At 40.7% G+C, this 21014-nt stretch overlaps 1 protein-coding gene across 2 annotated transcripts in view; it reads left to right on the top strand.

The window, feature by feature from the left end:
• Window positions 1-21014, top strand: part of Ipcef1 (interaction protein for cytohesin exchange factors 1) — a 56942-nt gene that overhangs the window by 17213 nt on the left and 18715 nt on the right. Inside the window, exons 3-6 of one of the 2 annotated variants that reach the window (XM_035440417.1) lie at window positions 680-751; window positions 4353-4411; window positions 5705-5793; window positions 14882-15254. In XM_035440417.1, the coding sequence (XP_035296308.1) occupies window positions 680-751; window positions 4353-4411; window positions 5705-5793; window positions 14882-15254 (593 nt within the window). Of the gene's footprint in view, window positions 1-679; window positions 752-4352; window positions 4412-5704; window positions 5806-14881; window positions 15255-21014 lie in introns of both variants that reach the window. The other variant, XM_035440416.1, reaches the window with a different exon arrangement.

Below are 21014 nucleotides of genomic sequence, written 5' to 3'. Positions count from 1 at the left end.
TTTCTTCACTGATAAGAAATGAATTATTTTCTTGGGAAGCAGTGTTAGCTTTTATTCTTTGCTATACTGGTATAATATCTGTGTCTTGTTTTGCATTGCTTGTGTTGATGCTTGTGGTTTTTGACTGGTTATTAAACAAAACAACAACTCTGTGCTATTCTTTGGAACTTCTGGTGTGATTGGTGAGTGGAAACATTTTGCTTGCTGTCACCGATGGGCCATAGATTTCCTTTAACTAAAGTAATTTGTACTTTTCCTTTACCAATACAGAGCCCCTTATCTCTATGGCTTCTGAAGAGTCATGTGGTATGGAAGTTGCATAACTGATTATTTTCAGATAGCTAAAACTTTACTGTATATTTGGTTGAATTTAAATAATACCTTGCTTGAATGAATTGAATACTGTTCAGTGGAAATTCAGGGACTCTCAACTTGAATGTATTGTCTCTACACCTTTAGATAGTTAGCAGGTGAAAAAGATATGTGCACGTGCACACACACACACACACACACACACACACACACACACACACACACACACACAAATGGAAACTACTGAGTGCTAAGATGCAGTGCTGACATGATAAATTGACTCTCACTTCACTAAGTGAAATAGGGACTAGATAATAGGTATTTAATATAATTACTTTAAAAACACTAACACTTTTCTCCTTTCTAGTGCATTCAAGATCAACCACCCACAGATCAAAGCCTTCTACTTTGCAGCAGAGAATTTGCAGGAAATGAATGTGTAAGTAGAGGAGACTGGTGTATCCAGTCCCTAAAAGAATCAACTTACTTCGGACAGGCATCAGAATTTTAAAGCCAACGATCATGTCAGTTATTGTCCTATTTATTTTTGTTATTTAAGTTTGTTCTGTTAATTCCCCTAGCAACTATAAAACCATCTTGCTTTCTCCTCCAGCATGTGTAGTCATTTGGGGACATACACTTATCTAAATGGCTGTTTCAGGGAGTAGTTGTAAGATTCTTCCTAAGGAGCCACAGAGAGGAGAGAGTAGACAGAAGGTGATATGGTGTGGAGCATTTGCATCACCAGGAGAAGGACCCAAAGGAGTTGTGGAGCCAGTCTCCCAGCTTTCCACATCCCCAGGCTGTCTCTGCAGCTTCTAGCATGTGCTGTGTAATTATCACAAAGGCTCATGGACTTATCACCCGTTTCTCCAAGTATCACCTGAACATTGACTTCCGGTGCATCCGACTTTTAAAAATACCCTAGCTCTGTTTTCGGCTTTCTCTGTTAAGTCAATGCACTCAATTCCCACTGCCCTCCTGGTTTAGATGAAGATGCATTGCATCCGCTGTAATTTGAATGATGTGGTCTATGAGGTGCTGCCTTGAGGCAGCGGAGGACATCCTCTAACTTAAAAAGGCTGTTATCGAGCTGGGCGGTGGTGGCTCACGCCTTTAATCCCAACACTCGGGAGGCAGAGGCAGGCAGCTCTCTGTGAGTTCGAAACCAGCCTAGTCTACAAGAGCTAGTTCCAGGACAGCCTCGAAAGCCACAGAGAAACCCTGCCTTGAAAAAAAACCAAAAAACAAAAAAAAAAAAAAAAAAAAAAGACTTATTGATATCTACAAGACCATCATATAATAATTTAATGTTTATGGAACATCTATAATATACCCCATCACCAAGGGGGTATACTCCCCCACTCCCACAATTCCTCCCTTCATAGAGTTTATACTGAAACACTGCTGTCTATTGTACATGAGAATTTCATTGCTTGTCTTCCATTCATGATCCATCTTTGCCTTATTGTTTCAGAAAATGAAATAAAATAGATGCTATCTTCCATCATACACCTCCAACCCCCTTCAGGTCACGTCTTCTACAGTGCTGTCTAGCTAGGAGCCTTCTTTTTTGTTATGTCCACTTAGCTTACCCTCACCTCATCTCTTCAGATGAGGACAAATCGCTCATAGGAAGTTGGGAAACAATGGGTTGGATAACAGAGAAGGAATTGATAACAGTGTCTTGGAAACATATCTTTGATAAAGAAAGTATCTGTTTCTACACTCTCTATGATTGAAGCTTTCATCCTTCCCTTGCCTTTCTCAAGTGTCTGAGGGGGAAAAAAAGAACAGACACATCAAGAAAGGGAAAATATTCTTCAAATGCCATCACTCATCTCTGATGGCACTGGTGACTCAGTCCAGCAGATTTGCAGTCCCATGTTCCTCAAGTGTCCAGAAGAGGGTAGTGCTCCCAACTAAAGTGTCCCGCGCCCGCTCTGTATTCCTCGCCAGCAAGAAATACACGCAGGACACTCGGATCCTTCTGCAGACAAGCTTTAATGCATTAGACTGAGCAGAGACTGAGCAGAGACTGAGCAGAGACATTGAACCAAGAAAACCATCCCTATATAAAAGGCTGACCAGCCGCCTGGGACGTATTACCCTATGAATGGCTTTAGCTCCTCAGGCTAAAATGAGCCACGGGATAGGCAGAGATCAAAGGAATGGAGATTACCCAGCGCCTGTGAAGTAATTCACACCTTGGTGTCTTCAGGCAGCATTATAATGCAGGAACCGGCTTCCTACACTAAAGGTACTTACAACCTAGAGGTGGTGACTGCCAGTCTGCAGCTGAGTCACTCCTGAAGTTCACAGGGCCGCCTCTGGCCAGTAGTGGCAGGGAGACAGGGCTGCCCACCATCCCACCCTGATAGCTTCTCTAACAGCACCTGGGCATCATGTATCTTTAGCTTTATCTCCATTATCATCTTTCCCACCCATCTTGTGGCTGATCCTTTGAAAACAGTTTACATCTTCTCGACGAGGGCTGAGTGAAAGAAATGGTCCCAGAGAAAGAGTTCTTCTGAGTGCATTGTTACCTAGCGAGTGCCTCCTACACAGAACAATCCATTTTCAATCAAGAGGAGGTCAGACTCTTATGAGATTATTGGAATCTATTGCACTTCAGGCACTCTAAGCCACACATCAAGGTTATTTAGCTCCCTGTCCCTGGCTGCCACCAGCTCAGCCTTTGTTTCTATCTTCACACTTTATAGACTTTCTTTCCATTTGCTGTTCCTATTTAATGGCAGGTCTTGTATGAGTTCTAGCTATAGATACCTTTTCCATTGTTGGCTAGTAACTCAACACCTGTCACCACAATCAAGGTTAAACTTTATTGCCAGTCTGTGCTGTGAAGAGCATTAACTGACTTGAAATTCTGTATCCTTTTCAAACTCACAAACAAGCTATAAATTGAAATCTGAATTTTGGGTGGCCTGGACTCTGATTTTGAATCTCTCTAGTTGTCTTTATATTTTAAAGGATAATTTTAATCATAGTCCTTAAATTGCTCGCTTTGAGACTCATGGCTACATGACCCATTTGCCTGTGCCTGGACACATGATGATTTCTTATATCTGTAATATCATTGCCCTAGTTTCATTTCTGCTTCTGTCATAAAATGTCCTGACAAAAAGCAACTTAAGGAAGAAAGTGTTTATTATACTTACAATTCTAGGTTCCAGTCTATTGTTGTTGGGAAGTCAAAGCATGAACTTCAAGCATCCTATCCACAGTTAAGTGCAGAGACAGCAAGTGCCTGGATCCTTGCTGGCTTGCTCTCTTTTGCTTAGCTCGCTTTCCTCATTCTTACACAGTTCAGGATCCCAGCCAAGGGAGTGTTACTTCCCACAGCGGGCTGGGTCTTCCTATATCAGTAGCAATCAGGACAGTGCCCAGAGACATGCCCATGGACCAACCTGATGTAGGCAATGCCTTCACTGAGATGCTCTGCTCTGGTGATTCTAAGCTGTGCCAACCTCACAAAGCTAATGGTCACAAACATTCCTGAGCTTTCTTATTCTTAAGACAATTCTTCCAAGAGCCAACAAGGGAGAACCTCTCTGGACTACCAAGTTTGTCCTTTCTCCTACAAGATTATGCAGATGATACCTAGAGATTTCTTTATCAGTGGTTCCTGGAAGTTCCTTTTTCTCTTGATGGAGCCTGTTGAAACTAGTTAATAATGAATCTAGGAATGACTTGGGGGGGGGACCCATGGGGAGGGAAGGGGAGTCTTTTCAGTTGTCAGTCATTCAACTCTTTGGATACCTATATATTTTTTTCTTGGGGGGGGGGTGACATTTTTCTCAAGCAGAGAAGTCCATTTAATAGAAATCTCTCATACTTAATGAAATGACATACATTTAAATGACCCTCAATTTCCAGATGTAGGAGTAAGTTATTATGAGTAATGGAAGAGTCAGTTTTAAGCAAAGATGTGGGCTTGCTGCCTGTCTCAGGTGGTATTCACAGGAAGAATGAGGGGCCCAGCTGTTTGGTCAAACACTTATTTCCCATTTGAATCTTAGGTGGTTAAACAAACTTGGATTTGCAGTCATCCACCAGGAGTCCACTACAAAGGATGAAGGTATGTTCTGTTTTACATTTCTGAAAATTTAGCAAGTGTATTAGGATAGAATGAGTCAGGATGAAGAAAGAGACAGTTCCGGTTCTATGTATAGGCTGACCCTGGGGAAACATAGTTTGACATTTGAAATGATCTGAAAGGTACAGACAGCCATCTTCTTCACACAGACTCACCATGGAGCTGAGCCTCCCTGCCAACTCGAAGAGATTTCACACTTCACCCACACTTGAGCAGCTGCAGGCTTCTCTGATACTCAGACAATTGCCAATGCAAATGTTTTAGTGCCCTCCTTACAGAGCTCTTACTCACGGACCTGAATGTGTCATGATCCAGTCAGATCGCTTGCATCCCACCATTTCCTCTGACAGGTTAACCTTTCTGCCAGGTGTGTGTTGACATTAATTACCTCGAAATTGTTCTTGCAATGCAAAGATCGGGCTGGAGACACACCATGTTCAGGCCTCACAAGTCTACATCCTCATAATATTATTAGCCTTTAGTGTGGGGAATAGAGATGCTGCAGGTGCCAGGGTCACTGACACGTACTGGTGCTGAAACACAGATCTCGGAGCAGTCAGATATCATAAGGAGAAAGTTATGTGTTTGATTATGAAATCTTAAGTTTAGAAATGGAAAAATGGCCAATGTGAACCAATAAGGGAATTCATTACAATGTTGTGGAGCTAACATCTAACTACCATGTTAGTCCTCTTTCCCATGAGGTAAGCATCCATTGGTTATCAACTGGGGAACAGAGACCTGCGTAGAAGGATTTATCCTGGTGTTTAAGATCTTTTTTGAGATGTTGCCTCTATACCCCTAAAGCTTCCTCTTACAGGATCATCCTCGGGGATCTCCATTTTTTGTGTCTCGGCCTATTTGTTCAGTCTTGTCCTTCTCTTGCTGTTTTGGGGTACCAACCATGGCTGAGTTATCAGTCAGACTCAGCTCCCATCTATACCACTGATGGTGTTATAATGACTCACACATTTTAAAGGAATTCTTTTATTATTTTTTTCTGAGTCACAGTAGCCCCCATCTTTCATACTAGATGCTCTCTGACAATAGAAACTGCCATGGGGGTGGGACACTCGTTTCTCCCATTTTTGAGTTTCTTTTCATTAGGTCATGCCATAGATTTCTTGCTTTCTATTTTTCTTTCCTTTTTGGATGCTTCCTCTTTGAATTAGACTGAGATCGTAATAGACAGATGGAGAAAAACCTTTGCTCATACATTATGGAATAAGTGATGAGAGCCTTGAAACCTGAAGCACTTTTTTCTTCTGATTACAGAATGTTACAGTGAGAGTGAGCAGGAAGATCCTGAAACAGCCTCGGAGACGCCACCCCCTCCATGTGCTTCCGCAACTTCCTCTCCTGTGGTACGAGTAGATGTGAGTGTAATCTGTTGGTCACTAATCCAATGTGTGGATGTCACTTCTGGTTATACATAGACTACCTCGGCCAGTAAATTTTTACAATGGACCAAGTTAAGGTGCCTTCCAGAGAGCAAGTGAAATTCTAGGGGTGCTGACTTAGGGTGCTGATGTAGAGCCTTCTCCTTAGCAACCCACAGGAATGACAATCTTGCTGTATTTGTTCATCACCCACAGATGGACTGGATCACAGTCAGAGGATGTATGGAGATGCAAAGGTCTTTTGAGTGGCAGCCCACCCCCTGCAGAGGCTGATTTTGCAGTGTGTTATGCCCTACTTATTTTCTGAAGGGATGTCAGGTGCCTTGCCTCGGTGACTGTGATCCAACAATGCAAAAATGAATTTAAAAGTGATATGAAAGATAGAGCACAAAAAGAGAAACAGTTAGAGACAGCAACTAGGGGGTCATCTCATTAAGAATGCATATGGACCCGTGTGGTGTGTTCCCAAAGGAGGGTCCAAGTTGTATCCTAAGCTTTGGAAGTTCAGGTCTTCATGGATGCCAATACTTTGGAGAATTACTTCCTGTTTGGATATATGGTCCCTAGCAAGGGGCACACTGGGGTCTCTGAGGATATAATTTTTAAAAATTAATTAATTAACAGGTAATTATTATTATTTTGTGTATGTCTTTGAAACTCATGACCTCCTGCATGCTAACACATGCTTTATATCTGACCCACACTAACAGCCAGATTTACAGCTTCTATGTTTCTCAAGTTCCAGGTGCTTTAAATACATGATCATTTAATGTTCACACAACCTAGAGAAACAGTAGTATTTTATTTGGCCTTTACAGATCACATGAGGCCAAACCCCTTTCTATGGCTAGAGACATTTGTATTTCCTCCTCATGTTTTCTGCCTCCCCTTCCTATTCCTCTTGCTTGTTCTTGATTGATGGGGTCTCCCAGTTTGCCCCTCTCTATATTTGAAATAACATGTATTTGTCATACATACTTGTCAGCTATAAGTAAGCCATTCTTACTTATTATTTTTTTAAATGCTTTCATGGTTTCTTCTTACAAATGGCTGTTTGTGAGTTTAATAGCTCAGATTTACCCATCCTTTTCTTTTTATTGAACTTAGTGTCTTTTTCCCCCCCCTGTTTTTGAAAATTTCTCCCTCTCCCAAGACCGTGAGGAGGTTGATCTTACTGTCTTCATTTCCTGACAGTGAAATCTTTTTGGAATTGTACCATGATACTTGTCCCATTCACAGACCTGAAGTCCAGCATTCCATGTTTGAACTTAAAGAAATGTAGGGACTCTTCTAAGAGCTAAAAGTTAGATTAGCAAACTTGGATGATTCTCTATTTTTTCCAAGTCATTAGTCAAATGTTGTTTGTTTGCTTTTTAAGGCATGGTCTCATTTGGCCCAAGCTGGCCTTTCACTTGCTATATAGCCAAGGATGATTTTGCACCTGAATGAAGATTTCTTATCTTCATTCACCACCCCCACATTTCGATACTGCAATTATAAACGTATACCACCACACTTGGTTTTTATGTAGTGCTGGGGATATAACCCAGGACAAATACACTACCAACTGAGCTGCCTACCCTTAAATGCTGCTTCTTAAATTGAAAGTCATCTGGTGGTGGAAATGCACGCCTTTAATCCCATCACTTGACAGGCAGAGGCCGGAGGATCTCTGTGAGTTTGAGGCCAGTCTGGTCGACAAAGCTAGTTCCAGGTCCGATAGGGCTGCATAGAGAAACCCTGTCTTGAAAAACAAAAAAATAAACAAGCAAAACATTGCAAGTTTGCCACTTTTAACAGATCTTCTCTGTTATCTTGTTAAGTAATACAAGATAAAATAGTCAGGTAAATGTCAGGTAGTGTTTTGCCAACTTAATATAAGCTACTGTTATCTGAGAAGAGTATCTGACAATTACGAAAATACATACATCACATAGCCTGGAGGCAATTCTGTGGGGCAGTTTGTTGATTTATGATTGATGTGGGAGGGTCCAGCCCACTGTGGGTGGCGCCATCCCTAGGCAGGTAGTCCAGGTGGTATAATAAAGCAAGCTGAGAAAGCCACTGAGAGCAAGTGGGTAAGCAGTGTTCCTTGGTGGCTTCTGTTTCAGTTTCTGCTTCTGGGTTCCTGCCTTGAGTATCTGACTTGGCTTCCACTGATGATGGACTGTGACCCCTAAGCCAAGCAAACCACCCCCAAGTTGGTTTTGGTCATGGCGTTTATTGCAGCAACAAAAACCAAATGTTGAATAGTTAGATTTTTTTCTCTTAGTTGTAGAGTATGTTCCTTCTGCTCACATATTTCTCAGGCAGATTTTGTTTTTGTTTTCTCTTGTTTCTGAAAAAAAAACAACCCAGACATTTAAGACACTTGGTTAAAATAACATTAGGCTTACTATTTAAACAGATGAAGTGAAGGAAAAAGAATCTTTTATGGTAACTTTAATCTGGGCATGAATCAAGTTATTGTTTCACTCAATATGATATAGGCTTGCCATGAATCAGATATACAAGCTCTAGTGATAAAACAATTTTTATCCAAGTTTTTTTTTTTTTTCAGTTGGGCAATGACTTTACTTCTTGAAGCAGAACCCAATAAAGTAAAATAACATTGTTCTGGAAAGTTGTCCTTGTCTCAAAAACTTTCAAGGATTGGAATAGGCAATTCAGTGTCTATCCTTGCTTAAATCTAGAGAGTTGAGGCAATCTTCATTTCCAGTGCCCTAGAATTCTGCTTCGAGTGGGCTGAATGACAAGGGGCTGAACTCCTCGAGGGAACGTAGTGCACTGTAGGATCTGGAGTGAGTGAAGACAAGTTTCCAATTCCATCCTTTCAAACTGAAAAGGCCTCATGGGAATGACAGCGGGAGGACATCCACTTTTCCCTTTGTGTGTCTCTGTGTGGGGTATGCACATGTGTATGCTATGGCCAAGTCCAGGTTTCATTCTTCAGGAGCCAACCAAAGGTTCTTCATGGGAACCTAGGACTCTCTGGTACCCTAAGGTGGCTAGCCAGGAAGCTTCAGAGGATCCCCCAGTGCTGCTGTGACATGCCTTTGGCTGCCACTGTGCCCTGCATTCTATATGGGGGCTCAGTTTCTGAATTCAGATCCTGGAGTTTGAATGGCAATTGCATTGTTCATCGAACCATCTCAGCAGCCCCAACATAACCCAATTCTTAAAGAAATGATGGTTTTGTTTTCTGAGGCTTATTAAAAAGGTTTAAAAATAGATGGCGGTTCTGTACATTTCATTTTGAAAGATAATTTGTAGACCTCATTGTTCGGATTTCTTTAACTTCTCAAAGAGTATAAAAGGAACCAACTTCTCAAGTCTCCAAATGTTCCGAGTTACTAAGCATCTTAAGAGCTACTAATAGCACTAAAGTTTTCACCACACATTTTTTCAAGTTTAATTTTAAAGGCATGGTCTGATAACCTGGTCTGTTAGGCCGACTTACTTAAATTGTGAACCCTCTTCTCAGTACTTGGGATCCATTGGTGAATGGTTTATGTTCTTTGTGGGATGAAACTTCCTGTTCAAATAATTAGATGCAGATGACCATCCTAGGTGGAGGATCTAGTGTTGCAGAAGTACAGAAGGATGGATGAGGAGACCGGGGGGACAGGGCTAGAGAGCGGGTGGTGGCAGCTGATAGGCATGGATGGTCAAAGTGGTCTCACTCAGCTTAGATCTGAGCACAGGTCTGTAGAGATACTTTGAGTCAGCTGGGTGACCCATTGAGAAGGAGTTTCACACCAGAGAAAACAGAGTCAAAGTCTCATTGGTGAGAAGTTATGCCAAGATGTCACTGGAGCAGGAGCACATGAGTCTGAATGAGACTGATAGGATGTAAAGTCAGGATAACGGTAATGGAAGCCATCCTACATGGGGCTTGTGGGCCAGTTAAGGTTTTTGATGCTCTGTTCTGAGTGATTCAGGGAACACTTGGGAGGTAGAAGCAGAAGGATTGTGAAGTCAGTTTTGAACTTAAAAGGAGACCCAGGCTGGCATATGGAAGAAATGTAGTGCACCAGGGAGAAGCACATTTTCACAGAAGGCAGGGAAGTGTGCATTGTTCTGTGGTGTGAGGCGTTGGTGGGCTTTCCTGGACAGCACTCAGGCTGTTGAGGAAGTGAGGTGACCGGGACTTGAATGCACTTGGAATGTAGACACCGAGAGTTGGATCAGATATGAAAAGGGGATAAATATTTATAGTCCCAGCTTCAGGCAGCTCAGCTAATAATTCAGATTATTTTAACAGAATGGTCCAGTCCTCACACTTCCATGATTCTGAAGAATAATTCCTTTTTGTTCCTCAGGATGTTAAAACAAGCCATCTAAAGCAAACCAAAGCAGCAGGAAGTAAAAATAAACTCTGAAAAGAGGCACACTGGCCAGGGATAGAGGAGGAAGTCGAAAGCTGAACAAACAAGGGTAGGATAATTTTAGAAATACAGATTTCATTTTAACAGGCTATGTCTTCAATAGCTATCTACCAAATGTCATTCATCCAGTCAATATCCACTGTACTAAATGGTACAAATGTTTGCAAGTGGGTAATTGTAGGAAGGCTTACCAGCAAATATAGTATAATTCCAACCCTAGAAAATATATATATATATATATATATATATATATATATGTGTGTGTGTGTGTTCATAGGCTTTATGTTTGGGAATTGAGCTGATTTTCAAACTTTGCTATAACTTGGTGTTATGTATTTTTGACTCTTACTTTAACAGTTCCTTTCCACAGCCTGCTAGCATGGCGGCTGTCCCACCACCCCTTCCTGCCTTCTGCTTCCACTGGCCAACTCCAACTCTCTCATTAGCTCCTGACTGAGTGATTGCAATGACAGGCTCTTTCTCTCCCTGCTTCTAATCTATCTTTTCCTTAAAAGGACCCTCAAAAGGTGCTTTTTAACATCACTGATTTGCCTAGAACTCACCATTCATACCAGGTTGGCCTTGAACTCCCAGACCTCTGACTACCTCTGCTTCTAAGGTTAAAGACATGCAGCACCACACCTGGCCCTACTGTGTTTGGCCTTTTACTCAAGGTCACTGAGATTTCACATTTGTTGCCACATTCTTGTCACTAATCTCTCCTTTGTCATTGGCTGAGGAAAATGCCTGTGTTGCCCTGAGTCTTTGAAGCTTGCCTTCTGCATCTGCAGGGAGAAAGTCTGAGCACTTAGGAAGCTTTGGTTCCTATGCCACCCCAATTCCACATTCATAGAATCTTTAAGTCTGCTTCAAGCAGCCCTTCCCTGCCTTCCAAACCATGACAAATTTGCCTTTTTATATTTTTTCTTTCTATTAATCCTTTTAGTTGGCATTCATAGTAATGGATTTCATTGCAGTGTTTTTCATACATGTATATCATTCTGCTTTGTTCTTATTCTAAATTCTCTCTGTGTTTCTCGAACACTTTTTTAAAAAATGCTTTTTCATGCTGTTATTATAATTGACCTTGTACTTAGGGCTTTATGTGTCTCTGTTATTTATATAATTACCACATTCATTTAAACATGTCTACAATTTTATGTGTATGTATGTGTGCTCGAACTATATATGCACAGCACATTCATGAAGGCCAAGTGGGTGCTGGGAACCAAACCTGGACCCTCTGTAAGAGTAATAAAAACTCTTAATTTCTGAGCCATCTCTCTAGACCTCTGATTACCAAATTATTAAAGTCAGAGGCTATGCTCAATATATTTTTTGTTTATTAGTGATGTTAATAAGTGTGTGTGTGTGTGTGTGTGTGTGTGTGTGTGCTTACTCTCACAGAGACATAAATAGATAAGTGTAATAAGAAAAGGCTACAGTCATTAATATGATTTCAGTTTCCTGAAACATCCAGAAATGAATTAAATCAGATGTTGTCAACAATTCCCTCATTAGAGGAAGCCATGTTGCTTGAGATTATAATGCTCCGTGGGTCTATCTTCTCTCGTAATGCTTCTCTATCCTGAAGTTACCAATTCTATCCAGGAAGTTGATGGAGCTCTGAGGAAGCTCCTCAATAAGAAACCAAACTACTGTGTTGAGATTTTCTTCACAGAGCTAGTCCTCCGAGCCATTCTTTCCCGGCAGTAATTTGTCAACTATGTGTTGGGCACAGATGCAAGAAAAAAAATGGAAGTGTAAAAATGACTAAAAACAGTCTGTTCTCAAGTAGCTCACCAAAAAAGACTTAGCAGTCAATCAGCACTAGCAATAAAAGTTGTCAGATAAAATGGTATTCATCTGGTATGGTAGAAGAAGGCATCAGGTATCGTGACTTCACACCCTGGTGCTATTGAGGAGACTTCTTACAGAACCAGGCATGTGAACTGGCTCTGGAGGAGAGATGCTTTAGTCAAACAGAGATGGGGAGGAGAGAAGGGGCCTATGCCCTGCTGCCTTCATTTCCTTTGCTGTTTTGTGAGTATATGATATACATAGTTCACAGAAGACTAGGATGCTATGCCCAGTGTTGCCTACCGGTAGCTAGAGAATCTTAGAAATCACAAGCCTTGTTTTGGCACTATGTTGCTTACAAAAAATAGTCACAGATGTGAGTCTTTTGAAATGTGCTCATGTCCAATGTGTTCCATATCACTTGCTTTCTGGTTCATGACCTCTAACATCTAACACACAGTATTTCCCTTCTCATTTTGTTTTCCATCTTCCCTAATTCTTTTCATTTTTTCTTTGCTGTTTCATTATTCACTCCTGTTTTCTTTTTATTTTAAAATAAAATCTAGGGCAGGGGAGATGGCTCTGTTGGTAGAGGGCTTGGTTTTCAAGCATGAGGGCCTGAGTCTGATTCTCAGAATCTATTTAAGAATCCTGGTGTGTCGATGAGCTTCTTCTCTCTAACAAAGGGAAGCTGATCAAATGGAAGGCGAGATTGACCAAAATAGTTCACAATAGGAAAATGTGCCAGGACTGGAGCAACATGTGCGTTTTATGTTAACAGTTATTTTGTAGATCCATCTTATGGGCAAAATATCCCTGCGTTTATTTGGATAGTATGGGGCCTGTATGTTCCTCTCCTGGAGAAGTAGGACTTACAGATCTTGGATCTCTTTGTTAATTGGTCTAGGTGACTTACGGTACCCAGCAGTCAAGCTATTTCACATTTGGCCAAATGAAACATTTTCATGCCTGAGGTCATTTTGTATCCTGTGACATGAAATTTCTTATCTTATATCTAGGCATTTTAGTGTCATGTTAATATCCAAAGTAGGTTTATTTCTGGACTGAAGAGATGGATCAATGATTAACATGTTTGCTGCAAAAGCATGAAGACATGAGTATAGATCCCAGATGATGAATAAATGCTGGGTCGCTGTGGTGGCTTGCTTGTAATTCCAGCTTTAGAAGGTGGAGACTAGCCACATCCGTGAGCTTGGTGATTGATGGAGAGACCCTGTATCAATGATTAAGGTAGAAAAGTGATTAAAGACAATTCCCAACATCATCCTCAGGTTTCCAGGAATACATGTGGAAACACATATTACATGAATGCACAACACATACATATGAAAATGGGGCACAGTAGATGTACAGAGAATTTGGCAGTCTATATCCACTGAACACCCAAGACAATACATATTAGTTAATAGCAGTTTTCTCATTAAAATCTCAGAGCACAGAGCCTTTACAATTCACAGTAATGTACTGAGTTTGAACATAGGCAAGCATTCTGACTTGGTTGCCATGTTTCTGAGACTTTGAAGAGGATCCAAATGTTTTCTTCAGTTTTATACTTTTAATAATCTCCATCATGGCACTTTGCTAATAGGATTGTCCAGTAGGATGATGACATGAAACTGAACCATCAACTCCCTTCTCCGTCTTATGCCATGGGAGATATAGGGTAACCCAGAGAACAATGAGTCTAGATATTTGGATTTTATTGATGAATAATGTTAAAAATGGAAGAAGCTGCCAGATCTTTTACCTGGTATGGATGGTTTGCATTAAAAAAGTAAACTCGCTTGAAACAACTGCTTAGTATTACCATTTGCCCAAATTCTCAAACTATTGTAACATTAAAATGGAACTCATAGAAAATCTTAGCATAAATGGTGTCTGTGTCAAGAGAATGTCCTTATTGGTGACGTGACCTTGGCCTTGGTACTATGTCAGTGGATCGATGAAATGTCCTTCAGGGTGGTCATTTACCCTTGGAGAGCATGCTAGGAAGCTGAAGTATAGGATGCTGAAGCCTGTCACCATCAGTGGGGAAGCCTTGGCTTCTCTCTCATGAATTCAGAGGCTATAAATATGTTCTTGTCTCACTTAGTGGAACTATATTAAAAACTGTAAGTGGTTGGGCCTGGCAAGACAGTGCCGTAGGTAAGGATGCTTGCTGTTAAGCCTGATGATCTGAGTTCAATGCAAGGAACCCACATGGTGGAAAGAGAATGGATTCCTCTGACCTCTAACACATGCTGTGGTATCTGGACTTCCTCCTCCCAGTCACAAAGTAGTAACATGAAAATTTGTAATTGAAACTTTTTATGTGATTTATGTTTGGCAATTTTTAATCTAGATAGTTATGGATGGATATTTGATTATGTGCTAAGGAATAGGTAAATGTTACTCAATGGTCTCGCACCTGCTAGGAAGTAGTCTTCTACTGGGCCACACCCCAAACCTCCGCTTTCTTTCTATTAGTTACTTTCCTCAGCTGTTTTTGCTCATTTCATTGTGAATGACAAGTTATCATTGTACCCACAAGCATTATAAAAAATGTTCTAAGAGAGTCTTTAAGTTGTTGGAGAGGCTTGAAATTTTGAGTCAATTTTTTTGATACAGAGATTTTTCAGATCTTATATGGTGAACTGAAAATTACACCAATCAGTTCTAGAGACTGGTCCCTGGGGGCTGCCATACATTAATAAGTATCATAGGTTGGTCCTTTGACTTTTTTATTCCTGGTCACTTTTTCAAATAATTCTGGGAGAATTTTAGTAAAAACAAAATGAAGAGAATGGTAATTTAATCATAATGTCTCTCCTCCTCTTCCTCCTGATTTCATTTGTGGAAAATAGGCTGCACGGCGGGCGTCATCTTCTTCACCTAAACTGAGAGACTCATCGTGCTCTTTCTCCTCCCTGGAAAATGCAGTAAAGGCTCCCAGCCCATTTTCTTCCTCGGGATCTAAAGAAAGACAGTCCTGGAACAACCTAGTTAACAATGCGCCTGTTGCTGAAGATGTGGGGCATCCTCTGGCATTTACTGTTCAGGTCCATACACCTGCATGCTCAGAGGCAAGCAATTGGCAGGCCCCAGAAAATAGCTCTGTCACCTCAGAAAGTGGATTTTTGAACTCTTTATCTAGTGACGACACTTCTTCACTGAGCAACAATCAAGACCATCTGACAGTCCCAGACAGAGCTTCTGGATCAAAGATGGTGGACAGAGGTAATGTAGGAAACTGCTTACTCTTCTTTAGATGGTGAATATTTGTGGGAGTGTTATAGAGCTCTGATATAAATTTGTAACTCAAATGTGTAAACCCATAAATGGCAGTTTGATAATTAGTCACATGGGGCTTAGCTTCTAGCTCCTTTTGTAGTTTGCCTGTGGTAGATCCTTTTGCCCGGCCACTAGTTATTACCTGTTGTGAATGTCAATAATCTAAAGCTTCAGACCAGTGGTTCTCAACCTTCCAAATTTTGCCATCCTTCAGTACAATTCCTCATGTTGTGGTGACTCCCAACCATAATTTTTTTCAGTGCTGCTTCACAACTGTAATTTTGTTGCTATTATGAATCATATTGTAATTATCTGTGTTTTCTAATGGTCTTAGGCAACCCCTGTGAAAGGGTCCTTTGACTTACAGAGGGGTCATGATCCACAGGTTGAGAACCACTGCTTTAGACTATGAGACAGGTAGGCATGTGATTGTAATGTAAATATCTCCATCAAGTTGAGAATGAATCATCCCCCTTTTTTGGTTCCGTAGTCTATGCTCTGGGGTTTTGTGGTAAGTAAGCCCCAGGGATTGGTGAGATGGATTTGTATTGCTTGGATGTTATCAAATGGGTTTAGAGCAGCCATTGTAGAGGGCCAATCAGTGGTCTCCTAAGTTCTCTTTGTGATTAATGAAAGGCAACAACTTCGAATGCAGTTTGGAGGGCAGCAGACTTACTATAGAAAAGGCAACAACTTAGATTTCTGGAAAACAGTTTGCTCTTAACCAAGGAAACGATTGTGTATAGGAATCAGTAATGTGTCTTTACATATTCTGTGGTAATCGTCATATTTGATTTAGGACAGACTTGGTTCTATTATTGTTCATTCATGACAAGTCTTTTCTGATTGTGCTTCACTCATTCTGCTGTTATAAACAAGGTTATCTGATATGTCAGTGAGCCACTGGAGAATGGTGGATTTGCACTGTAAGTTTTCAGTGTGCTGCTGAAAGTGGGCTTGCTAAATTCCTGCACTAGCTTGCAGGAGTCGCCCAATACATAAATGATGACTCTTTCTCCTCTACCCCAATCAGGGAGGCTGTCCTTAAGTTCTCAAGTTTCAGGGCTACAGAGGTGGTTGGCTAGTTTAGAACACTTGCTGTTCTTTTGTAGGACCTGGGTTCGGTTCCTCACACCCACATTGGGGGACTCACAATCACTTGTATCTCCAGGCAGGGCAATCTTCTATCCTACACACACACATACACACACACACACACACACACACACACACACACACACACACACACACAGAAAGAGAGAGAGGCATACACATATATATGTGAATAGATAATAATGTCAATCCTTTAAGAAAGTATCATTTTTTCAGTTTTACTCTATTAATTTAATTTTCCAAAGAGAATAATTTAGGTCAGGGGTCACAGCCATAGGCCAGGGTGCAAGTGTGTGTGTATGCATGTTATTTTAATGTATGTGAATTTGAACAGCCACACTAGTAACTCATTCTCGAAATCACCCAAATTGTCATTGCTGCCTTTGGCTTTCTCTGAGGATGCTTGGAAATATTATTTTATATTGATACCTCCAATGTGGGCCAACTACTGACTTTTCAGTAGAAAACCTTCACTAAAGAGTGAAGTTATTGGCAAGGTGAACGACTTCTAGAGGTGGTTGAGTAAGTAGGATGTGCAAGAGACAGAAAGCATCACCACTGAGGTAGAGGGCAGAGATGAGAATTGTTCTAAGAGGGAGGGAAGGAGTGTGCTCCATCTGGCAACAAATATACAATGGGATGTTGTGCAAACAAAATATTGGTCTTAATTATATCTCCTTCCACTTATGCAATTGAGGTCAGTGGTATAATTAAATTGGAGGTATAAACGTGAGTTAAGAAACTTGTTTTTTTGAAGCTATGAGCTGTTCAAAGTAAACTAGGTAGCTTGTACCTGTGTGTCCGAATCAATGGAGGTGTTTATCATTTGAAGATGGGCGTTTTCATTGAGAGTAGAGTGTGTGTTGCGTATTGATAGTATTTTTGTTCTTGTGAGGACACAAAGAATTTTCAAGTGTTGATCTTAAGTGACCTTCAGCCTGGTGCTTACAAGATGCAGATATGGTCTTGCACACATCCAAGAATATATGGGCAGCACAAGTTAGATTGAAGGTTTTTGTTTGCTTGTTTCTAAAGGACACAAAATTGGGAGGGTAGGGATGAGGACATAGAACTTGGAAGAACTGTGGAAGAGGAAGTAAATAGGATCAAAACACTGTGCAAAAGTCTCATAAAATAAATAAACAAATGAAAATAAATGTAAAAAAAAGAAGATACAGATGTTAAGAATGGGAGAACCAAACAAACTATTGTTCCCCTTTAAGAACTTATGTAATCATTCCATTAGAAGGAGAAGGAAAAGAGGGGTTGACAAGATGGCTCAGTGGGTAAGAAGCTTGTAATATAAGCCTGACAACTCAGTTTTGAGCCCTGGACAAACATAAAAGTGGAAGAAAAAAAACTGACTCCAAAAAGCTGTCCTTTGAATCTGCACATATATTGTGGCACACATGTGCACACCCCACCTCATGCAATGCAATGCAATAATAATAATAAATAAATTTAAAAAGATGTAGAAATAACAGCCTCCTCTGTGACAACGAAGACTTCCAAAGCATCAGAGATACTAAAATTCCATTTGCATTCTTTCCCAAGAGATAACCATGCAGATTGAGTTTCCCTTTAGGATTAATAGACAGAGTCATGGGAAGATGCATGTGTTTCTCATCCTTGTCTAAGTGCCATCCTGGAAATTCATGTGCTGAGGAACCCAGCTGGGAGCCAACAGCTCTTTTAATATAAAAATAAAGAGACCTGGTAGTAATCACACAGAATGACCAACAAAATCTAGGTGATTTTTCAAATAGCTTGATGGAAAGGTATTTCTCCTGGTAGAGAGGGGGAGAAAATGAAGGTATTTTCCCCTCACTGGTTTGTTGGCAGTTCTCATATGTTAGAGAATTCTTGCTGCTGATTTCCTCCTGCTGTTGGGGATTTGGTTTCATTCCCAGAAGAGCTGAACCACATCGAGTCATCTCCATGGAAACCACAGCCTAATCTTCCCTTGTGTTTGCTGTGACTTGCTGTTGAGTAATCAAATTGGGTGTTGCACATGTATATGTTTGCCTGTTGGAAAAGAAGGTAGATTTTTTGTGTGACTTCTAAAATTTATTGTTTTGACTTTCCAATGTGGGGATGAACCTCTGAAATTTCAGTGTCCAAAATACTATGCTAAGGATTTTAGATTAGACTTGAAGTTTCAGTGTCATCCACAAAACGAGTTAAAATTTCAGAAGATTAAGATCTAGTCTCATGACACGTTTTCTGGGGAAAGAGAATTTTATCCTTGAAAAGAATCTTAAAGGTTAATAGCTGAGTTCTGAAAAAAGCAGACAGCATGTATTATAGCCTTTCTTTTATTTAGACAATGGAAGAAATATTTTGCAGTTGGTATGCAATTAAAATTGTGGTTGCTAGAATTTTATTCTGAATTCAAATATCCTTTTAGACCCTTCTCCCTGTCTTGTAAGCCATTAGAGAAAGGGGAGTGGATGTTAATGACATCACCTTGCCTTTCTCCCCAGCAACTTTCAGATTGCTGCAACTCTAGAGATTCTCTCAATAAGCCTTTCAACACAGCAGAGCTGCAATAGAGGTGGAGGGGTTAATGGTGTGCTCACCTCATCTCTGTTTTACTATGGCATTTTCTGACATTGCTGTGAAGTAGAAGACTCACAAGCAGATTAAAAAGAAACTACGTCTAATACAGAACTCAACTCAATTCAGCATTTCTGTTACTATTATGAAGATGGTTCTAACATGTGCTCATGTTCTTTGTGCTAACACAACTTTAAAATCTAAAGATGAGTGTGCTAAAGCATCTTCACGTCTAATGGGGTGGGTGGGAGGCTAAGACATGATTAACAAAAGAGAGCAAGGCAGAAGAGTGTCCCAAAGGAGATACACAGGGATTTACAAAAGCAGGTACAGAGAGCACAGTCCCATGTAAGGGAGCCCTGTGGGAGGTAGGAGGGAAATTGGGACAATACTGAATGATGACTAGGCATCAACAGATAATGCATGACCATTTGTAACTGATGTAGCATATGAACCTGTGATGTCAGAGAGTTCCTTTAGTCTGAGATCACAGGCTACCCTAGGATAAAGGGAGGCAGGAACTAAGGGGTTTGTGGTACTCAGGGTAAAGTTAGAAACTGGAAACAAAGGAGAGATGGAGGATTCTGTGCCCTGCCTCATCTCAGCCTGGCATTGTTCACTTAGAATTTAATTTAGTTCATAGAGTGTTTCCCAGTGATATTATTTTGTAGTAGGATGAGAAATGATCTTCAAGTGGTGATAAATATTTACTAATAGGAACATATTGTATATGTGACAGTTGGCTGTCATGGCTTGGATCTCAGGCATGGATGAATGACTCACGGTGTCTTTCATGGCTCCCAGTTAAGTGTCAAAGATCTCTCTTAATTACCATAAAATAAACTGATTAGGTTGTCTGCAAATCAGTCATACCTCATAACTATGTCATTTGTGGTACTTAGATCTTTATCACCTTTTTATTCCTTCTTAGTTTTATACGTCTTTCCGAGGCTAAGGAAGTAGGAGTGGGAGGCTGTGGATTCTCACTGGAGCAGGAGATCTGAAGCTGGTGACAGTGAAGTCTAGATTCCAGAAGTAGGAAAGTGGGGAGGCAGCTGGTAAGAAGTGATGAGGTTAGAGGTCGTAGCTAAAGGTGGAGGGTGGGTGTGTCCAGGGGAACGCACATATGTACGGTGCAGGAGGATGCCTGTGTTGAGAAGGGAGTGTTAAGGGGGAAGGCTTTTATGTAAACACCTTCATGAATTGAAAAAGTGCTTTAAAAGAACTCTTTTCTGTGTCCCAGCTATACCAGATACACCCCTGCTCATGGCTGTGACTCCTTCTCAGAACACCAAATTTATTCCCCTGAAAAGAGAAGCCTCTAATGGGCATCATGTTGGCAATCTCTCTTAGGGCTCTTCTACCAGGATTGTGGTTTATCAACTATTGTTGAGTATTTTCTTTTTCTTTCTGTTTTCTTTTTCTATGCATAGAGTTTAGAAGAACACACGGAAAGGAAAGTTAGGGGACAGTTTGCTGCTTGATATTAGAGTCATTTCTGAATTCACCGTTGGGCTATCAATTATGCATAAGTTCTTACTGTTTCATCATCACAGGGTCTAGTGGAATGAGTGGCTTTGGGAATTACCACAATGGTCTCCAGTCATTTCCATTTTTTTTCTTATAACTTCCTTCTGTGTATGGATACATGTTTGGTTTTCTAGTTCTTTTCATGTCTCTCTGCACATTTATATATTTAGTGTTTCTATATTGAGGATGATTTGATATGGTGAAAAGCATCATATACATGGAATAACATCACACACACACACACACACACATGCACACGCACACGCACACGCACACGCACAGTAGCCACCATCTTCACTTTCCTCTCCACTGTTACTGAAATTTCTTTCTTTCTAGAACTCCATTGTCTTAAAACACCATGAGAAGTCTTATCTACTGGTGAGCACATTTTTCCCAGCTTTGGGCTGCTGCATAAAATGCTGGTGGAAGCATACATTTCAAATTCATAGGCTTAGCTTTTAGAGCAATGTTAGACATGTACAGAAACTCAGCAGTGAGCACCCTATC

This window comes from Cricetulus griseus, chromosome 2 (assembly GCF_003668045.3).
Source record: "Cricetulus griseus strain 17A/GY chromosome 2, alternate assembly CriGri-PICRH-1.0, whole genome shotgun sequence".
Taxonomy (NCBI): Eukaryota; Metazoa; Chordata; class Mammalia; order Rodentia; family Cricetidae; genus Cricetulus; species Cricetulus griseus.
This window is presented reverse-complemented; position numbering and strand designations above follow the sequence as displayed.